Source organism: Mytilus galloprovincialis, chromosome 6, assembly GCF_965363235.1.
Source record: "Mytilus galloprovincialis chromosome 6, xbMytGall1.hap1.1, whole genome shotgun sequence".
NCBI lineage: Eukaryota > Metazoa > Mollusca > Bivalvia > Mytilida > Mytilidae > Mytilus > Mytilus galloprovincialis.
This window is the reverse complement of record NC_134843.1, coordinates 32,860,619-32,879,088: the sequence shown is the minus strand read 5'-3', so window position 1 is coordinate 32,879,088 and position 18,470 is coordinate 32,860,619. Positions and strand designations below refer to the sequence as shown.

The 18,470-nt window shown below is 31.8% G+C and overlaps 1 protein-coding gene across 1 annotated transcript; it reads left to right on the top strand.

Annotated features, from left to right (window-relative positions):
• Positions 1-1,768: 1,768 nt before the first annotated feature.
• On the top strand, positions 1,769-4,971 carry LOC143079399 (short-chain collagen C4-like). Its single transcript, XM_076254715.1, has 5 exons — positions 1,769-1,789; positions 1,876-2,062; positions 3,091-3,159; positions 4,197-4,433; positions 4,711-4,971. Exons 2-5 carry the CDS (start codon positions 1,891-1,893, stop codon positions 4,947-4,949), a joined length of 717 nt encoding a protein of 238 aa, XP_076110830.1. The 5' UTR covers positions 1,769-1,789; positions 1,876-1,890; the 3' UTR covers positions 4,950-4,971.
• The last annotated feature ends 13,499 nt before the right edge of the window (positions 4,972-18,470 follow it).

Sequence of the window (18,470 nt, the reverse complement as noted above, 5' to 3'; positions counted from 1 at the left end):
AAACTTAATACTAAAATTTATGATAAAAGAGATGATTTCTCATTTCCTATCGTTAATTATCCATTTTTAGATGGTGACGTTCCCTTGTCACCATCTTACGGTGTTTGTGTATCTCAACTTGTACGATTCGCTCGTGTATGTAACAATGTTTTAGATTTTAACGAGAGAAATTTATGTATTACTGGAAAATTATTACAACAGGGTTTTCGATATCACAAACTAGTCAAAACATTTACTATATTTTGTCATCGGTATAAGGAAATAATTCGTAAATATAACTCAACATGCAGACATCTAATACGTTCAGGTATTTCACATCCAATATTTTATGGTAATATTCTTTACAAAGCACAAAAATGTCAGTATTCACCTCAAAAGCTTACAAAACCTTTAAACAGACTTATTAAGAAGGGAAATAGTTACGATACTGTTATAGGGTCTTTTCATCGGAACTAAACACATTTATTTAAAAAACAGATGTTGGAATGACACGGGTTATGTTCTTCTCATATATTTTATGATAGGATGATACTAAACCCCTAACGGGAGGGATCGTGCCTGATATTCATATGATGAAGACATAATCTTTCATTCAGTTTAATTGAGGTCTGGAGCTGGCATGTCAGTTTACTGCTAGTAGTCTGTTGTTATTTATGTATTATTGCCATTTTATTTATTTTCTTTTGTTACATCTTCTGACATTGGACTCGGACTTCTCTTGAACTGAATTTTAATGAGCATATTGTTATGCGTTTACTTTTTTTATATTGACACGAGGTATAAGGGGAGGGTTGAGATCTCATAAACATGTTTAACCCCGCCGCAATTTTGCGCCTGTCCCAAGTCAGGAGCCTCTGGCCTTTGTTCGTCTTGTATGATTTTTAATTTTAGTTTCTTGTGTATAATTCGAAGTTAAGTATGACGTCCATTATCACTGTACTAGTATACATATTTTGTTAAGGGGCCAGCTGAAGGACGCTTACGGGTGCGGGAGTTTCTCGCTACATTGAAGACCCATTGGTGGCCTTCGGCTGTTGTCTGCTCTATGATCGGGTTGTTGTTGCTTTGACACATTCCCCATTTCCTTTCTCAATTTTATTTTGAATTTGTAAAGTCATCACTTGAATTAACAGGATTTATTTTCAATGGTGAACAATCATTTTTGAACCAGTACAGTGTTTAGAATGGTTAGGATTGATGTGGGATTCAAATCATTGTACCTTAAAAGTACCAAAATCATTTTCAAATTCGAACGCCTGTATGATTGCTCATTTCGCATGAAGATGTCATCAGTTATGGGTAATGACACAAATTTAATAACAAGGCATATATATTTCGGGATAGAAACCTCTATAAATATCTATCCTTTGAAGACCAACTGACAAGTGCCATCAACTTAAGATAACTGTTCATGCTTCAAAAAATAACAAATATCATTTTGTTTAGTAAGTTATATATTTTGTTCTGTAGAGAACTAAATATATGCAATGCCATTCTACGAAATACGAAAATATTTATGTTCTATGATAAAATACTAGGTAAAAGACGAACACAGCTCACATTGCTATACATTATATTATTTATTGTTGTACGAGATAATCTAAAAACAACTATGCTTTCTTTATATTCAGTTGAATATTTTCATTTGAAATGTCAAAATATATTGTTACGCTATCGTATTTCTTCTACACGCTATTTCCAAATTAAAAAAAATATTGATCAATCCGAAATATAAGATATAATGAAAATACAGCATTAACTGACAGACGAATTATAGGGAGTCTAAGAGGTAAAACAACCATGTACTGATGTTATTTTGTTCATAGGGTAGTAATTTAGATTTTTTTACATTTTATTCTAACAAATAATTATCAGTACTTGATTTTCAGTATGCTCACATTCAGCTTTGCCACCGCAATAGTTGCCTTTGTTGTAAGTGTTTTTGGAAATGATTGTAAAGAATACAGCCTGACACCATCTGACCAATCTCTTATTGATATGATGAAGCATTACTTGCATACCTCCAGAAAGGCGGATACTCCGGTAGCACATTCACAACAGGGTAAGTATATCAGTATAGATATTCAATTTTCCGAAAGTGCGAGGGCTTTATAGCCAATAATTGTCATTAAAAATTCCTATAAGTAAGTACTTTTTGAAAAAACGGACTGACAACTTTTAATCAAAGTTCAAATCATGTAAATCAATTAGGAAGGGAAAAATAAAGATACATATAACAAACAAAATCTGAAAGAGTTTCGATGCATAGACAAGGTAAACGCTTTCTGCTATTCATGAATCACTTTCAAAGCGAAATAAAACTCTGTCTGAATATGAAAACTTTAAATTGGATACAATCAATGAAATTAAAGGTCATATGACTAGAGATTAGGATTGTTCTGTAAAGACACAAGACCGTCTTTCAAATGAAATTGTTGGTGTGATTATGTAATGGATATGCTTTTAGTTCTTATGGATTATTTTGGAAAGAAACTGTTATTTAATAAGCTAAATTATCTGTTAACACTGCCACATAACAAACACGTAAATGGTAAGCCGTCCGGTGCCATATTGGATACGCCCATCGAAGCTGTTTTATCCTTAAGGAGGCTCGAGGGTATAAAAATTGCAACAATTTATTTTTTTTCTTCATTAAAACTTTTATTTATTTCACTATTAGTTGTAATTATATGATATGGTACAAAAATCAACCAAACAAATCCATTCGTTTTGGTTCCAGATGACTTTTAAAATGTTTATATCATTCAAAAGGTTCCAAATTATTTGCCTTTGGTGCAAAAATGCCATTTTCGCATTAAAATTGAAATATCTTTTTAACTCGTCGGTAACCTATATCTTTTTATTATTTTTTTTTCAAATAAGCTGTAATTCAGTTATTTTTATTTTTCGATATTACCTCTATTTCTTCTATTTGTTCAACAGAAATAAAATAAAATGCATGCTTCTTTCGATGGCAGATTGTGAGCTTAAATGAACGGGGAACCCACTTTTTGTTTTTATTTTTCTATAAATTATATGATAACGTTCATTTATAGAAAAAAAAACAGCAACAACCTGTGCTTATTTTAGATATTGGTGTGACATATGTCAGATGGGGGAAGAAAGTCTGTCCCGAAGGTGTGGACATTGTGTATGCAGGTATTTAAAGTTGTTGTTAATTTTATTAACATTTTTAGTAAATTACTGACAAGCTCTTACAGACGGATGACACCGCTAGACACTAAAAAATACTTTGAATCGCTATCTTTTTTTTTTCTTACGAATATTATTATGTGCATGTGAATCAACCTTTTTACATATACACAAACTTATAGATTTGGAAATTCCGAGAGGGCACTACATAAGAATAAACAAAATAAAGTTCAATTTTTTTTAACATTTTCATGTTTGTAGTTATATAAACTTCATGCATTACCTATTTGAAATTGGTAAATTACACTATAGGGAGATAACTCTATACAAATCTTTAAAAAATAAATGTTTTAACCACGTCCTATTGTCAAGGATATATTACGCTTCTCAATAATCAAAATTAGTGTTTGTCAAACTGCTTTATTTTCAATGTAATTTTTCCGAAAAAGTGTTTGGTTCTTGGTTTTTTTTTAAAATTCATATATTTTTGTCAAAGGGTCAAAGTAAATATTTTGTCAAAACTTCATGAAAACTAAACGAGCCAAATTAATTTAAGTCAAGCTGTTTGGTACCATTTTACCCAAATTCAACAAATAATTCATAGCACTCACTATTATATGGTAGTTAACCAACAGTGTGGTCATTCAAACAAATGAATGAATCGATGCGAGGTTTAGGTTGAATGAACGATTTTGGCTATGACCAAACGGTCAATAATTAAATAACTCGGTTTAATTTTTACCGTGAATGCATAATTTTTACTCAAATCAATTTATATTTCAGCGTTTTATTAAAACAATACACAAACATTTAATGTCTTGGCTATTCCTCTTGTTATTTAAGCTAGCAATATGCAATGCCGAATCATAAATACACTTATTAGAATTAGTTGCAATCTATAACAGGGTTTCTAACTCGATTTTATTGTCTCTACTATTGGTATGTTAATTTCTAAAAATCAAAACATTAGTTTGAAATATTATTGTCAGTGTAACGTATAAATAGATTATTTGTTATTAGTTCATTTCCTCAAACTTATGCAGGTCAGGCTGGGGGTAACTTTTATACAAACAAAGGTGGAGGTTCAAACTACCTCTGTTTACCCAGTGATCCTGAAAATGGTAGAGTAACCTCCAATGATAATGACGGACTATATGGTGCTGAGTATGATGTCGTTTCCAGCAATACACCCGCCGGTTTCCGTTCTAATATGTATCAAAAAGAAGTCCCATGTGCTGTTTGCAGGAGGACAGGGAAATTTTCTGTTTTAATGATACCAGGTAGTAATATCATCAAGATTTATTTCAAATGTGATTTCAAAATTATTAGAAATATGTTCCATTTCTCACTTGCTCTGTTGCATAATATTTTTGATTATTTCATAATACTATCATCGGTATAGATTGGTTTTGAATGCATAAGCTTTAAATAAGTTCACTTGCTGTATTATTGAAATAATTTATTCAAAGAATAAAATAAAACTTTGTTATCATTGTTTTGTTTGAACTTTGCATATGTTTGTTTTCTCTTTGTCTTTTAACTTTGGGTTTACTTCAGGAAGGAAAACCTGTTACAAAGGATGGAAATCCGAGTACAATGGCTTTTTGATGAGTCAACATAAGAACTATAACCAGATCGACTTTGCTTGTATGGACGGTGACGCAGAACCTTTGGACAATCAATCAGCCAACAATAATGGTGCATTGTTTTATCCCGTTAGAGCGAAATGTGGTAGTTTGAGATGTCCTCCATACAAAGATAAAACCGAAGTTCATTGTACAGTCTGTTCAAAATAAAACAAACTGATTATTGTTTAAATAGTTTTGTCTAAAAAAAAACTACCGCCTTTCTTACAATACGATACCGTTGTTGGTGGACTATCAATCTCCGATGGTTTCATCAGTTCAGAAGTCATGAATGACATGATCTACAAGATGATACCTCTGTGAAATTGCCCGTTCAACCAGTTTAAAGTTTTTCAAAAATTAAGAGTTTAACTCCCTAACACACAGTTGACCTTAAATAAATCAGGCTATTGTATCCTTTTTGGTCATATAGTTCTTATTTGGTTTTTTTAATGACTTAATCTCAATCCTTAATGTAATTTGAAACGAAAGCCTGAAAAATTTGTGAAACATATGATCAGAATTAAACATTAAAACCAGTCCACAGCACTATCTTAAACATTGATGTTATTGCTTGTGACAGTCACACACTTTATAGAATTGAAACACGCATGAAGTCACCAACTTCGTTTGGTGCATATATTATATGGAGAAGTGTCATTGGGTTGAGACTGTAAATTGTTAGCAGGTTTTAATTGTAGACGAAACTCGCGTCTGGCTCAAATGCAACATTTCAATCCAAGTATATATAATGAGTTTATTTACACTACAAAAGAAGTGAAAGAATAGGTTAAATGCATGAATACACTCACCATAGGAACGATGATTAAAATTATATACGCCGGACCTTAAAACACTGCACGAGTTCGATGGCGCGATAATTATTTATATCATTCACACGAATACTTATCCACCAAAATCATATTAAGGGCATACGATACAGGGAGGTAATGACGTTGCTAACGTAAAATGTTATTTTCGCGACGTCAAACTGTGACCTACCGGGAAAAGATGCATTTTTCGACTGATTTTTATCATTCAAACTGATTTAATTTGAAAACGAGTGCATGGACCCCTATTTTTTAAAACGACATTTTGTTTCATTTTGCTGAGAGATTATGTGAACCAAATTTTATAAAACTGTAAATAGTGCATTTTTTTAATGTAAATTATTATACAGCAAAAAATTACGTTTTTTCTCAATTCATGCCTATTTGATAAATATGAGTTATTTCTGAATAAAAAATGCATAAGATTTTGGATACTTATAAAAAAACAGAAATTACAAATTATTTAAAAAAACCAATTTCCGTTTATCTTTTAAATCAAAAAAGCTATGGCTTTCTTTCGAAAGGGAAAATACGGCCACAAATCCGAATTTTGAGCAAATATACAAAATTTCGACCTCATTTAACTCAAAAAGTAGCACATGAAGGTATGTTTTTTATTACATATTTGATTTAATCAGACAAAAAATAGCCTATATGGAATTTTTCATCAAACTGTAAATACGGGATCAAAACTGTATCGTATGCCCTTAAGTATAGTAAACATTGTGTGGGTGGATGTTCTGATAATAGCACATATTATTTTGGTATATACAACTTTCATTTTAATTTGTGTATCAAAGATATATAATACAAATGCCAAACTCCAAGGAAAATTCAAACCGGAAAGTTCCTTAATAAATGAAAAAAAAACTAAAAACGCATCAAATGAATGACAAACAACTGTCATATTCCTTGCTTGGTACAGGCATTTCCTTATGTATAAAATAGTAGATTATACTTGGTATTATAGCTAGCTAAACCTCTCATATGTTTGGCGGTCTACGAACTTCCACATGAACTTAAGACAATTTTTTAAATATTTGAACAATGAAAAAAAAACTGTATAAATTGCATGCTTCCGAAGGTCTTTTCCTGGATTTTTTCCTCAAACTAATATTTTTAAAAGTCAAGGATGAATAAGAACCTAAACAGTTGTAGAGTTATATGATTAAGAAGGTGGACCTGGAATAACCGCTTAATTTTTGGACAAATGATAAATCATCTCTTTTATCGTGAACTTTGGTTTCAAACTTCCCGTTTAAGATATTGGTATCAATATCTAGGGCAGTGTTCATTGTTAGAATAAGCTTTATTTAAGATCAGTACAGCAGGAGAAATATCTTTAGTGTACATACTGAAGTCGTCATTACTGAGAGCAAATATATAATCACAATACCTAAAAGTGTATTAAAAATTTGTATCAGCTGATTTTTCGATGGGTTTGCTGATCTCAATCATAAATTGTAACTCATAACACTACAGAAACAGGCCTGCAATAAAAATAAAAAAACAACTACACATTATGAGTTTTATGCCACGGAACCGCTTTTCTGTAAGTGGTGCACAGTAAATCCCTATTAGGAATTCCCATAACTTGACGATATCCAGTACATTTCATTTTAAATATTGATTATGCATACGTAAAGATGTCTGTTGTTCTATGTTTCACAGAAAGTTTATTGTCTTTACCTTTATGGTACATCGTTCGGATAAAACATAATCGCAGTGTATATTTTATATTCAGGCACCAACATGTGTAACATCAATTTATATATTTGTGAAATTGACAAAACTTCACAAAGCTTAAACAAACTAAATAATGACATTAATAATTATACTTAAAGAAAACCTTATTAGTCCCATTCACATTCATTTTTTTCTTCAAATCTTATATCCAACTTGCGGTATTAACATACTCTAAAACGATTTAAATCCATAGGTTCCAATTTTTCGGAATACCAGGTTAGTTGGTAAAACCAAATCTAAATCAAAGTACTGAAGTACTGAACATCAGAGGACCTCAAGTTGTGTTAAATTATTGATAAATGACAGGTGTTTATATTATACCTACCAGACAGATATGTTCACCATACAATATAGTACAAATTTTAAATATAATTTGCTATCATATCTGAGATTCTGACTTGAACTAGGAAACTTAACTTTGTGAATTATCAATGATTACTTGGTCAAATGAGAACTGTTAGATTGGCATTATGACCATATAGTTGCACACATACAAAAATCGCTAACATATAACTTATAATAGAGAATCAACATAGCAAACAATTCTTCGAGTAGCTATATAGTCACTCACTGAACTATGAAAAAGAGGTTCAAGACAATCATATCAAAACAGATAAATTGTAATATTGTGGCTAATTAAAAAATAAAGTGGGGAAAAATATATTGTTTTGGCGTAAGAGGTGGCGAAAAAAATAATTGACCCAGGGGAAACCCTGGGGCTAAAGATACCAGATGAACAGCAAACTCATAAATCGAAAATAAACTTACAATTCCATGACTAAAACTGAAAAAGACATGCATACAAATAAAAGTACACTAGAAGCAACATAGAAAACTAAAGACTGAGCAACACGAACCCCACCAAAACAGGTGATCTCAGGTGCTCCGGATGGGTAAGCAGATCCTGCTCTACAAATGGCATTTATTAACAATGTTTGTACATGTAGTATCCAGGTCTTTTTTCTGAAACATTTACCTTTTGGATCAATTGCTAATTAAATGGATGTTAACACAGCAAGATTACTATCCCTTATTCTAGATTTTTGTTGCAGTCAGCACAAACTCTTTAAATGTTCATAAATAGCTTCACTGAGTTACATTTGTATCTTGGTTTTATTGTAACACAGTCAATCATTTATCCATTATATTTTTTTTTTAAATCAGCAGCTATACATGCACATTGTAGGTTCTGTTTTCTAATAATTAAATGGTTCATTGTAAATATTACAATGTATTATATGTAGATAGCCATTTGCTAATAATGGTATTTTTGGTAATTGAATTTCACAACATCTGGATAGTTTTTCAACTGTTAGGTTTTTTTTACTTTGTTCTGAATTTAATACTTTGGATACCACTGGTTTAGCAATGAGAACATTTTGCACTATACATATAGAACACAACTACCATATGAATGTGTCGGTCCTTTGTAGGAAACCTGTAAAACAGGCCTTGTAATTTTTTGGTGTATATCTTGATTTCCCGATTGTACATTGATGTGACCATTAGTTTTCTTGTATATATTGTTTAACATTTGACATTTCATGGCTATTTCTAACTGATTTATGTATAGTTTTTTTCTGATTGTAAAAATGTTGTATGGTTATAAGCTTTATTTCTTTTTCATAATTTTGTCTAGAGCTGGTGTTTGATTTATACCAATCATACCTCCCTTTTCTTTTTTATGAATAATGACAACAGTTTGGTTTTAATTTTCATTTATGTATGTACATGTAACAATATAAAACAGTATATATACATGTATAATCTCATTTCATCATTAATATTGGTCATTGTTGGTATATATTTATCTTTAAGTTTAACAATGTACTGTGAAAGAGCTATCTTCTAACAGATACTTAGTATATAATGGTTATTGTGAAACCACTGATTCAAAGGACAAGTTTCACTTATTGCCCAAAATAGCCTAAACTATAAAACTCCAAAAAGTTCTCAATTTGGTTCGTAATTTGGGTCTATTTCAAAAGTCTTAACACTCAATAAATCAGTTCTTTTCATAAAAGAAAATATTGTGTTCCAAATTTGTCAAAATGTGGTGATTTGGGGCAATTTTCAGACCTGAAAGCTTTAAACCTTTAGGAATAAAGATTTCGCCGCTACCTACATGTACCATCCAAAATGTTTTGTAACCAAAAAATCCAAATCTGATATATATAATTCATCAATATAAAATTTTTTGGATCTTGGATGGCAGCCAAGTTTAATTATGCCAAAAACAATTAAAGTTTTACCATAGTTATCTGTGGTATAATTTTCACAACTCTGTTGTCCCTATATATTTTTTTTAAAATAAACAAAAAATTGTCAAGAACAAATTTAAAAAAAATGTATAAATGTGTTAAAATTTAATTATCAAATTAAACATTTTACATGAAAATATAGGTTGATTTTCGGTGGTTCAGAATCAGATGTCTACTTATATTGTAGTCCAATAGTCTCCACTGTACAGCTACATTAATATACAGCATAAAAGGGTTTAAAATTGCTGAGGCATATTTTTAGGGGAGGAGGGAGCTGAAGGCACGTCAAGGCATATTTTTAATGGCTCCGACGTGCAGAAATGAAACATATTTTCTATACTTCGTAATAAAATTTATTTAATATGTGAATATGACTTTCGGCAATTTTTAAAACCTAATTGGAAATGTAATTCTAACCCTGCATCATCCAGTCAGAAACCGTATAAATGTGCTAGGGCTGTAAAATGTAAACAAATAATTGCGCTCTTGTAACCCTATACGTGATCTACTTGTTACTTTAATACGAAGAAAATAAAGTTAACTCCAAAAAATTTTGAGATCTAATATAAAAAAACAAATTGTTGCAATATAGAATACACAAAAAGTAAACTTATCTTTAAAGGCCTTGCATGTTCTCGTTTCTCCAACTCAATCAGCTGGTATTTTCAAAATGGCGACATGGAACGTAAACAGAGAAATTATTTTAATATTGTGCCAGATTAAATATTCCTGGTTTTGCTACGATAATATGATAGACAAAAATTCTACAAACGGTTTTAAACAAGTTTAACTTAAAATCAAATAATTGAAATATATAAATTACCTTTATGTTTATAAATTCCTGTATTGATTGACTTTCGTGTTTCTTCAAGCTCGCTCTTGATGATGAATGCGCACTGGTGGTATTCATCCGCAATAACAATTTTTTGCTACGTCATTAATATTAAAGATTGTTTGACTAATAATCTAATATTTCTAACGACAAAACATTTCCATATTTTTAATTGGTATTAAATAAACATTAATTTTCTAAGTATCCATTGAAAACATGAAATAAAAAGAAGCGATAAATAATTTTATTTTGCACTATATAATGTGCGCAGATCAATAACTCGGTTATCATTCCAAAACTAATTATATATGCATATTCCTTATATGGATATATTCAAATTAGGTGGAAAATTAGGCAATGGCAATACACCCGAGGCCCTAACGGACCTCTGATGTAAAAATCAATGTCTGGCGATATTCTTAATACAAAAGGATTGTGAATGTGCATATTCTGAAATCACGAATTCAAAATAAAACAAAGCAATTTAAAGAAAACGCTGTTGTCAACAAATGTTTGGAATGTCACAGTCTTTGATGTGTTTCCATACCACTGATATTAGAATAACTTGTTAGAGATTACTGAGTCTGTCATAGAAGTTACAAATCTTTTGTATAAAGTAAAATGATTAAAAAGATATATGTAGTAAATGAATCAATTTATTTATTTAGTATGATCAAGATTTTATCATTAAGAAATTAAAGTGTAACAATCGTAGTTTGATACAATGGTAGTAACATATTTGTTGGTTGCTTTGAATATGCGGTTTAAATTTACCGTGATCATCATTTCATTCGGAAGCAAAAATTCTATCAAAGTGATTTTTTTTATCAGCATCAGAGACCACAACTTCATTTCTTACTACCTTAAAATCTAAAATGTTACCTGAAACAGAAGTAAGGTACGAACTGAAAAACATCACATCCTTCTTAGGATAGTCATGAAAGTAAATCAACTAAACATTAGTGAAAAAAAACTCAGAGGAAAATTCAAAACGGAAAGTCTTTAATCAAATGGCAAAATTAAAAGCCCAAACACATCAAACGACTGGACAACAACTGTCATATTTCTGATGTTGTACAGGCATTTTCTTATGGGTGAAGTTAAATTAATATATGTCCTTTAGTACTTCATATATAGAATGAAATTCAAAACAGTGTGGTTGTGGCCATAGATTGACACATTAAATTCATCCATTGACTGGGACAATTTACGTGAACGTTTGTCTGAAACGATCACTGTTCACGACGTACCTACGATAGACATTTAAACTGTGGGGTCACCAAGGTTTCTTAACGCCTTTAATTATAAAATTATTCGAAAAATTATTCAGAAATAACCGTTTTGTTTTGATTTATATAATTGATATAAATCAAAACATCGTGTTATTTCTGATTATTTTTTTCGAATCACTTTATTAAGGTGTTGAGAACCTTTGGTGACCCCATAGTTAAAGTGTCTTTAAAAAGTACACAGTGAGCAATGGTCGTTACATACAAACGTTCACCTAAATTGTCCCAGTAAATGGATGAATTTAATGTGTCAATCAATGGCCACAGCCACAGCCACACTGTTTTGAATTTCATTCTATATGATACAACTTTTTCTTTGCCTTGCCATTCGCTTTTACGTTCCCGTACATTGGTCTCTTGATAAGTCAACATAATGAATTTAATATACCGGTAACATTTATACTAGAACCATTGGACAGTTTATCTGCAGAACCATTGGACAGTTTATCTGGCAACGATAATCATGTATTGTTTTATCTGTCAGAGCGAGATGTGGTAGTCTGAGTTTTCCCAATACAAAGATAATATTGAAGTGCTTTGTACAGTTTATTCAAAATAAAACAAATCCTTCATTCCTTGTCTTGTCACTAGTTATATGCGTAAAAGGATAAAAGTAAGTATTCATATAGTAACATGAGTAATGTAATTTCCTTATACTTCAACACGGCCGACACTCGGCTAACCGAGAGATTGGTCGGTTAATCTATATTGAGTATGCGGCTATATGGGCGATTGGTCTGTTAATCGGGTTGGTTATACGTCTGTTAAGAGTAAAAAGCACAATTAAATGTTAAACTCTATTAAATATACAGATTTTTGGCATATTATAAGGACCAAATCAAAAAAAGAAAAGTGTCTGACAAAATGATATCTATCATAGAACATTTTCCACCTGTAAAAACATTTCATAGTCTGTGCAGTTTTCAGTAAAACTAAAAGGCGTCGCGCAAGTATGTAGTATTTATGCTTATACGCATAGCAATATTTTTAATAAAAGGCGAAACAAACAATTTTAGATATCATTTAAAGGACACAAAATAGTACTTTGGTTCTAAAAAATAAATTGACATTAGTAAATATTTCATAATTGTAATATAACGTGAATAATACCACGTTTTAGTGAAAATTATGAGAATAAAGTCTGTTAATGGGTTGGACAATTGAAATTGTGTCAGTTAAGAGTTATTTAGCCACGACAATAGTTTTGCTACCTTTATATTTTCCCATTGAAAAAGTTAAAAATGAGATCTTCTTGAGTAAAAAAAAATGACAATACGGTGCAACAGTATCCTTCTAGTAAAAGCATTTTTATTTTGACTGTCTTTGCATTTTATTGAAGGGTGTGTCACTTCAATATAACGTGTTATCGGACCACAGATGAATTATTACGTTGTGAATGGTTAAATGCCGTCACGTGGTTACCCCCTATGAGACCGTATGGGGTTAGTAAGTTTCATATGGGGTTCATGACGAGTTAATGGCGACGTCATCTATTTATGTTGTTGTGTTTCATTGTTTATTTTTCAACAAAACGCCGCAGAAAAAGTCCAGCGTCCGATAAATTCGTTATACGGTTAACTACTGACCCCCTACGGATCCATAGAGGGTGAATAAAATTCATAGGGGACTCGGCCTCCGGCCTCACCCCCTATGGATTTTACTAACCCTCTATGGATCCGTATGGGGTCAGTAGCAGCGAACCATATAACTTATAATATGGATTGGCCGCTGGAATATGCATGAATTTATTATTAACATTTTCAATCAGCCTTAATTTTTGTGTCTGTTCAAAGTAGCACGTTTTCAAATCCGACTGAATGTGTCTTTCTAATACAACACAGGGTACATATCATAAGTTATATGGTTCGCTACTGACCCCCTACGGATCTATAGAGGGTTAGAAAAATCCATAGGGGTTGAGGCCGGAGAGGGGAACTGCATGTAAACTTCTAGATTTAATATTGCTGTTCGAACAGGGCCAATACGAAAAAAAAACCAGGGCCAATACAGAAAAAAGCATGAAACAAACTTTATTGGCCCTGTAATGATTACGTTTTTTTTTAAACAGGGCCAATACAAAAAAAAGCGGAAAAAAGCCGTATTGGCCCTGTATTGATAACGGTTTTTAATTTTCTTTTATTAACCAACTAAGTACATTATTGCCAAAAATGACTGTTTATTATAAACCCTAACTGGGCTTAATACAGAGAAACTGGGCATTAATACATGGCCATTACAGAAAAACAGGGCCATTACAGAAATGATGTACAAACATTTTTTTTTCCAAACTAAACTGTCATTAAAAGAGTAGAGTGCATCAAGTTGGCAGTAACACATACACTTTTGTTCAGTTGGTTAATAAATGTATTAAGAAATGGGTGTTTTTATAATGGCCCTGTTATATGTCCTAGGTCAGTAATAATGGCCTCGGCGTTGCCTCGGGCCATAACAGACTTCCTGGACCATTATTACAGACCTTGTACATATAACAGGGCCATTATAAGAACACCCATTCATTAATACTATAATAATCATTTAATAAAAGTGTTATGAACTGGATATACTAGTGTTAATACAGAAACAGCCAGTTAATAACACTATAGTATTCTTAAACAATTATATTTTTTTCTCTCTTTTTTTAGCAATGCATCACTCTCTACTGTACTTATCTATTATTCTATATTCTGCGTCTCCATCCAGATTCTCGTGTATACCATGAGGGTCCGGATTGGGGGTGTTGTTTATTTCTGTATTCTTTAAATTGTTATGTCACTTTTCTCTACATTTTATTTATCTTACTCATTTTACTTTCTCTATTCTTTATATTTTAGCATCCCAATATATTTTAATTACTGATGTTTAGTTACATTACGACGTTTATCTCTGATTTATATACTGGTTACCAATGTAGAAGACAAATTGGTGTCATTCATGACAATTAAACAGAATCCACATGATATATGCGACCATTCTTATTACACTTTTTGAAACCATTTTTATCAATTTTCAATTTCCATTGTCTAATTTGTTCATTGTTCACGTGCTGTTTCCGTATGTTTTATGTTTCATTGCTCATGTTTGGTTTCCGTATATTTTAGTCGCTCGTCTTGAGCCTACCCATTTGTTCCGATAACACACCATTTTGCAATAAAATTATACTTTTATTACCATTCATAACTCTTAACAGACCAATTAACAGACCGGGTTTTATACATCCGACCCATTAACAGACCAGGTTTTTAAAAAATATTGATTTATATCACCAAAATACAGATTTTCGTGTAGATTTTTCACACAATGATATCAATATGGTTAACAAACATAATGCCGGTCTTTTTCCGATGTTCAAAATATTGTATGCAAGTAAACTCAACCAACGTGTCATTTTGTGTACATTTTGTGTGTGTAAAATGTGTATAAATTTATTGATGAGTAACCCGCCTTTTCATTTTATAGATCGTGCATCGAAGCTAGAAAAATAATAATTGCACCACTGGATTCAGTACATTGAATTGTTTTGTTAGACATGAATAATTTTTATGATAAACATATATTTAAAAAGTTATACAATGAAACATGCTGAACTTTCAATGATTTTCTCGATAACACCTGATTAACAGACTTTAGCCAACCCGATTAACAGACGAACCGCCGATATAGCCGCATACTCAATATAGATTAACCGACCAATCTCTCGGTTAGCCGAGTGTCGGCCGTGTTCAAGTCGATGTAACAATTAAATTTAATAGGCTTCTTCCAACCATATCGTGTTTATAAATAAACCTACAATGCCGTTAGGGTTGATCGTCAAATTTTGTTAATTTACCAGAATTATAAACAACGGCCTATTACAATGTATTTTTGGGTAGGTTTAGCTAGCTATTAAATCAAGTTTAATCCACCATTTATTTTTCGGGAAATGGTTTTACTAAGTCAGGATTATGGCAGTTAATTATTTGGATTTTGTTATTTTTTTTATTAACTTCCCTTTTATTTAATTTGACTTGGAGTTCATTTTTTTGTTATACTAAAATGTCCTTATCATTTGTGTACAGGAAACTTATTTTGATTCTTTTTATATAGATTTCCAACGAGGTTTAATTGCATTTCAGGATAAAATTACTATATAAATACTTTTATTTCTAGTTTACCATTCAAAGTAGTCTCTATGAAGCCTGTACAAAGATTAAAAGATAACAATTTATTACCTCGTCACTGAGTTAGACATATCTGATGAATGTAGAATGTATAGTAGTTTCAGGAAGGAATGGTCCTTCCCTATTGTACTTTTGGCTGCATAACTCCAATGGTTTAAAAATAACATTTACAGAATCGAAAAATTTGCACAAGTATTGTAATTTTGTATCTCCTATTTACCTATTTTTAGGAGTTCCGTAGGTGTTGCAGAAAGGCTTTGCCATCTTTTAAACTATAATGTAGTTTTTTCATTCCCGAAATAAAATTTTAGGAACCGGTTAAGATTGTTTAAAAATTAAATATTATGTTGCATCTGTTTTCCTAATTTTGGTCAGAGTAATTAAACTTCGATCGCAATCTTTACAATACCTATACCAGCTTCGCTAGCCAAGGGTTACGATCCACTCCCGCTATCTTGTGAGAGTGGGAGTGGATCGTAACCCTTGGCTAGCGAAGATGATGATAGACATAATCGACAGGATCATCTCAGTGTAATGTGAACGTTGTCAAGTTCCTTGAATAAGATAATAAAATCCATACTTTATGAAGAAGTACACAGATTGCAAAAATAAACCATACGAAAAAGACTGTATTTTTTTATTGACAATATTATATACTCAATAAAAAGGTTATGTTATAGGTCATTAAGAACTAAATATAATATCTTGTGATGTTTTTTAAGAATTAATTGTTGGCGGTAAATATGCGATTTTCCCCCGTTAAATTTATTCATTTTTGTTGACTTGCAAAAAGTCCAATATCAGTTTCAATCCTCAAAAAGGTAACCGGGAAGACTGAACACGAATTACTACTGTCAATTCTTCTGTTGGTTTCACTATAGTGTTCATTCATTTTCAACTCTTACAAATTTCGAAATGATACAGAACTATTGATACATGTCTTTTCTGTAGTATTGTAGGAAAATGTCTCTCATTCAATGTGCATCTGAACTTCTGTAAGTTCTTCTTGCCGACTTGTTTCTTTATTATTATGAGGCTGACTTCATGCAGGAACTTCTTAGGAAGAAAGATAAGAAGTTAGCAATATCCTTTAACTCTACTTTCCGCTATAAAGATGATGTTCTTTGACTAAATAATTCTATGTTGAACGCATCTATCCCATCAAACTAGAGATAAAAGATACTACAGATACCGTGAAGTCGGCCTCACATCTTGACTTACATCTAGTAATTGACAATGAGGGTCGGTTGAAAACAAAACTTTACGACAAAAGAGATGATTTCAGCTTTCCAATTGTAAACTTTCCATTTCTAAGTAGCAACATTCTAGCAGCACCTGCATACGGGGTATATATCTCCCAATTGATTTCATTTTCATGAAATCATGATTTTCTTGATAGAGGGTTGCTGCTCACAAGGAAGCTATTAAACCAAGAGTTCCAAATGGTGAAGTTGAAATCATCCCTTCGTAAATTTTACGGACGCCATCACGAGTTGGTTGACCGTTATGGAATAACTGTTTCACAAATGATATCGGATATGTTCCTTACGTCGTAACTACAATCCCCTTCCATTTCATGAATGTGACCTACACAATTAAGACTATTTACAGGATTTGTTATCACACAAGCAACACGACGGGTGCCACATGTGGAGCAGGATCTGCTTACCCTTCCGGAGCACCTGAGATCACCCCTAGTTTTGGTGGGGTTCGTGTTGCAGATTCTTTAGTTTTCTATGTTGTGTCATGTGTACTATTGTTTCTCTGTTTGTCTTTTTCATTTTTAGCCATGACGTTGTCAGTTTATTTTCAATTTATGAGTTTGACTGTCCCTCTGGTATCTTTCGTCCCTCTAGGTCAAAATTAAACTTTTTTGATAAATCATACAAAACGTAAAATTTTAATATGGCGTGCTTCTTTTGCTTTATGAATAAACCCATACTCTTAATCCAATAATTTTTTTGGCACATGCGTATATTGACTACTGCAGAATAATGAATTTCATCAAATTTGCATGCATTAAATATATTTCATTAACTTTTAAAACGCTGCCAAACTCTTAAATGATGCACATGTCGTTACTAATTCATTCATTATGACTGTAATGTGTTGCATTCCGAAATTGACATATTTGACCTAGATACGACACCGTGCATGCTGGCTGTTCTAAAACACCTCCCTATGAAAAATCACAGCGCCAGATGTTTGCCTTTTTACAAACAAAAAAGGGAGATTCATGGAAGAGCATACACAATCGTTTTACCCTTATACACTTCGGACATAGAAATTACCTTAACTCTCCTAATCAAAATCGAAATAATTGATGCAAGCTTTACTTTATTGTAGTTTTAACATGGGTAGGCATTATATTCGTGTTATTTTAGCCCTCACTATCGCTCGGGCTGAAATAATCACGAATATAATGCCTACATATGTTAAAACTTTAATAAAGCATAGCTTGCATCAATTATTTCTTAATTATTAATAATCAATTTTAAATAAAACAATTGTGATCCCCATACATATACATACGAAAGCCTATCAAGGTCACACAAAACATATCTCTTAATTACGAGA

Coding starts and splice junctions, on each gene's coding strand:
- LOC143079399 (XM_076254715.1), top strand. CDS start 1,891: ATGCTCACATTCAGCTTTGCCACCGCAATAGTTGCCTTTGTTGTAAGT. Junction 2,063..3,090: donor GGTAGCACATTCACAACAGG/GTAAGTATATCA, acceptor TGCTTATTTTAG/ATATTGGTGTGACATATGTC. Junction 3,160..4,196: donor TGTGGACATTGTGTATGCAG/GTATTTAAAGTT, acceptor AAACTTATGCAG/GTCAGGCTGGGGGTAACTTT.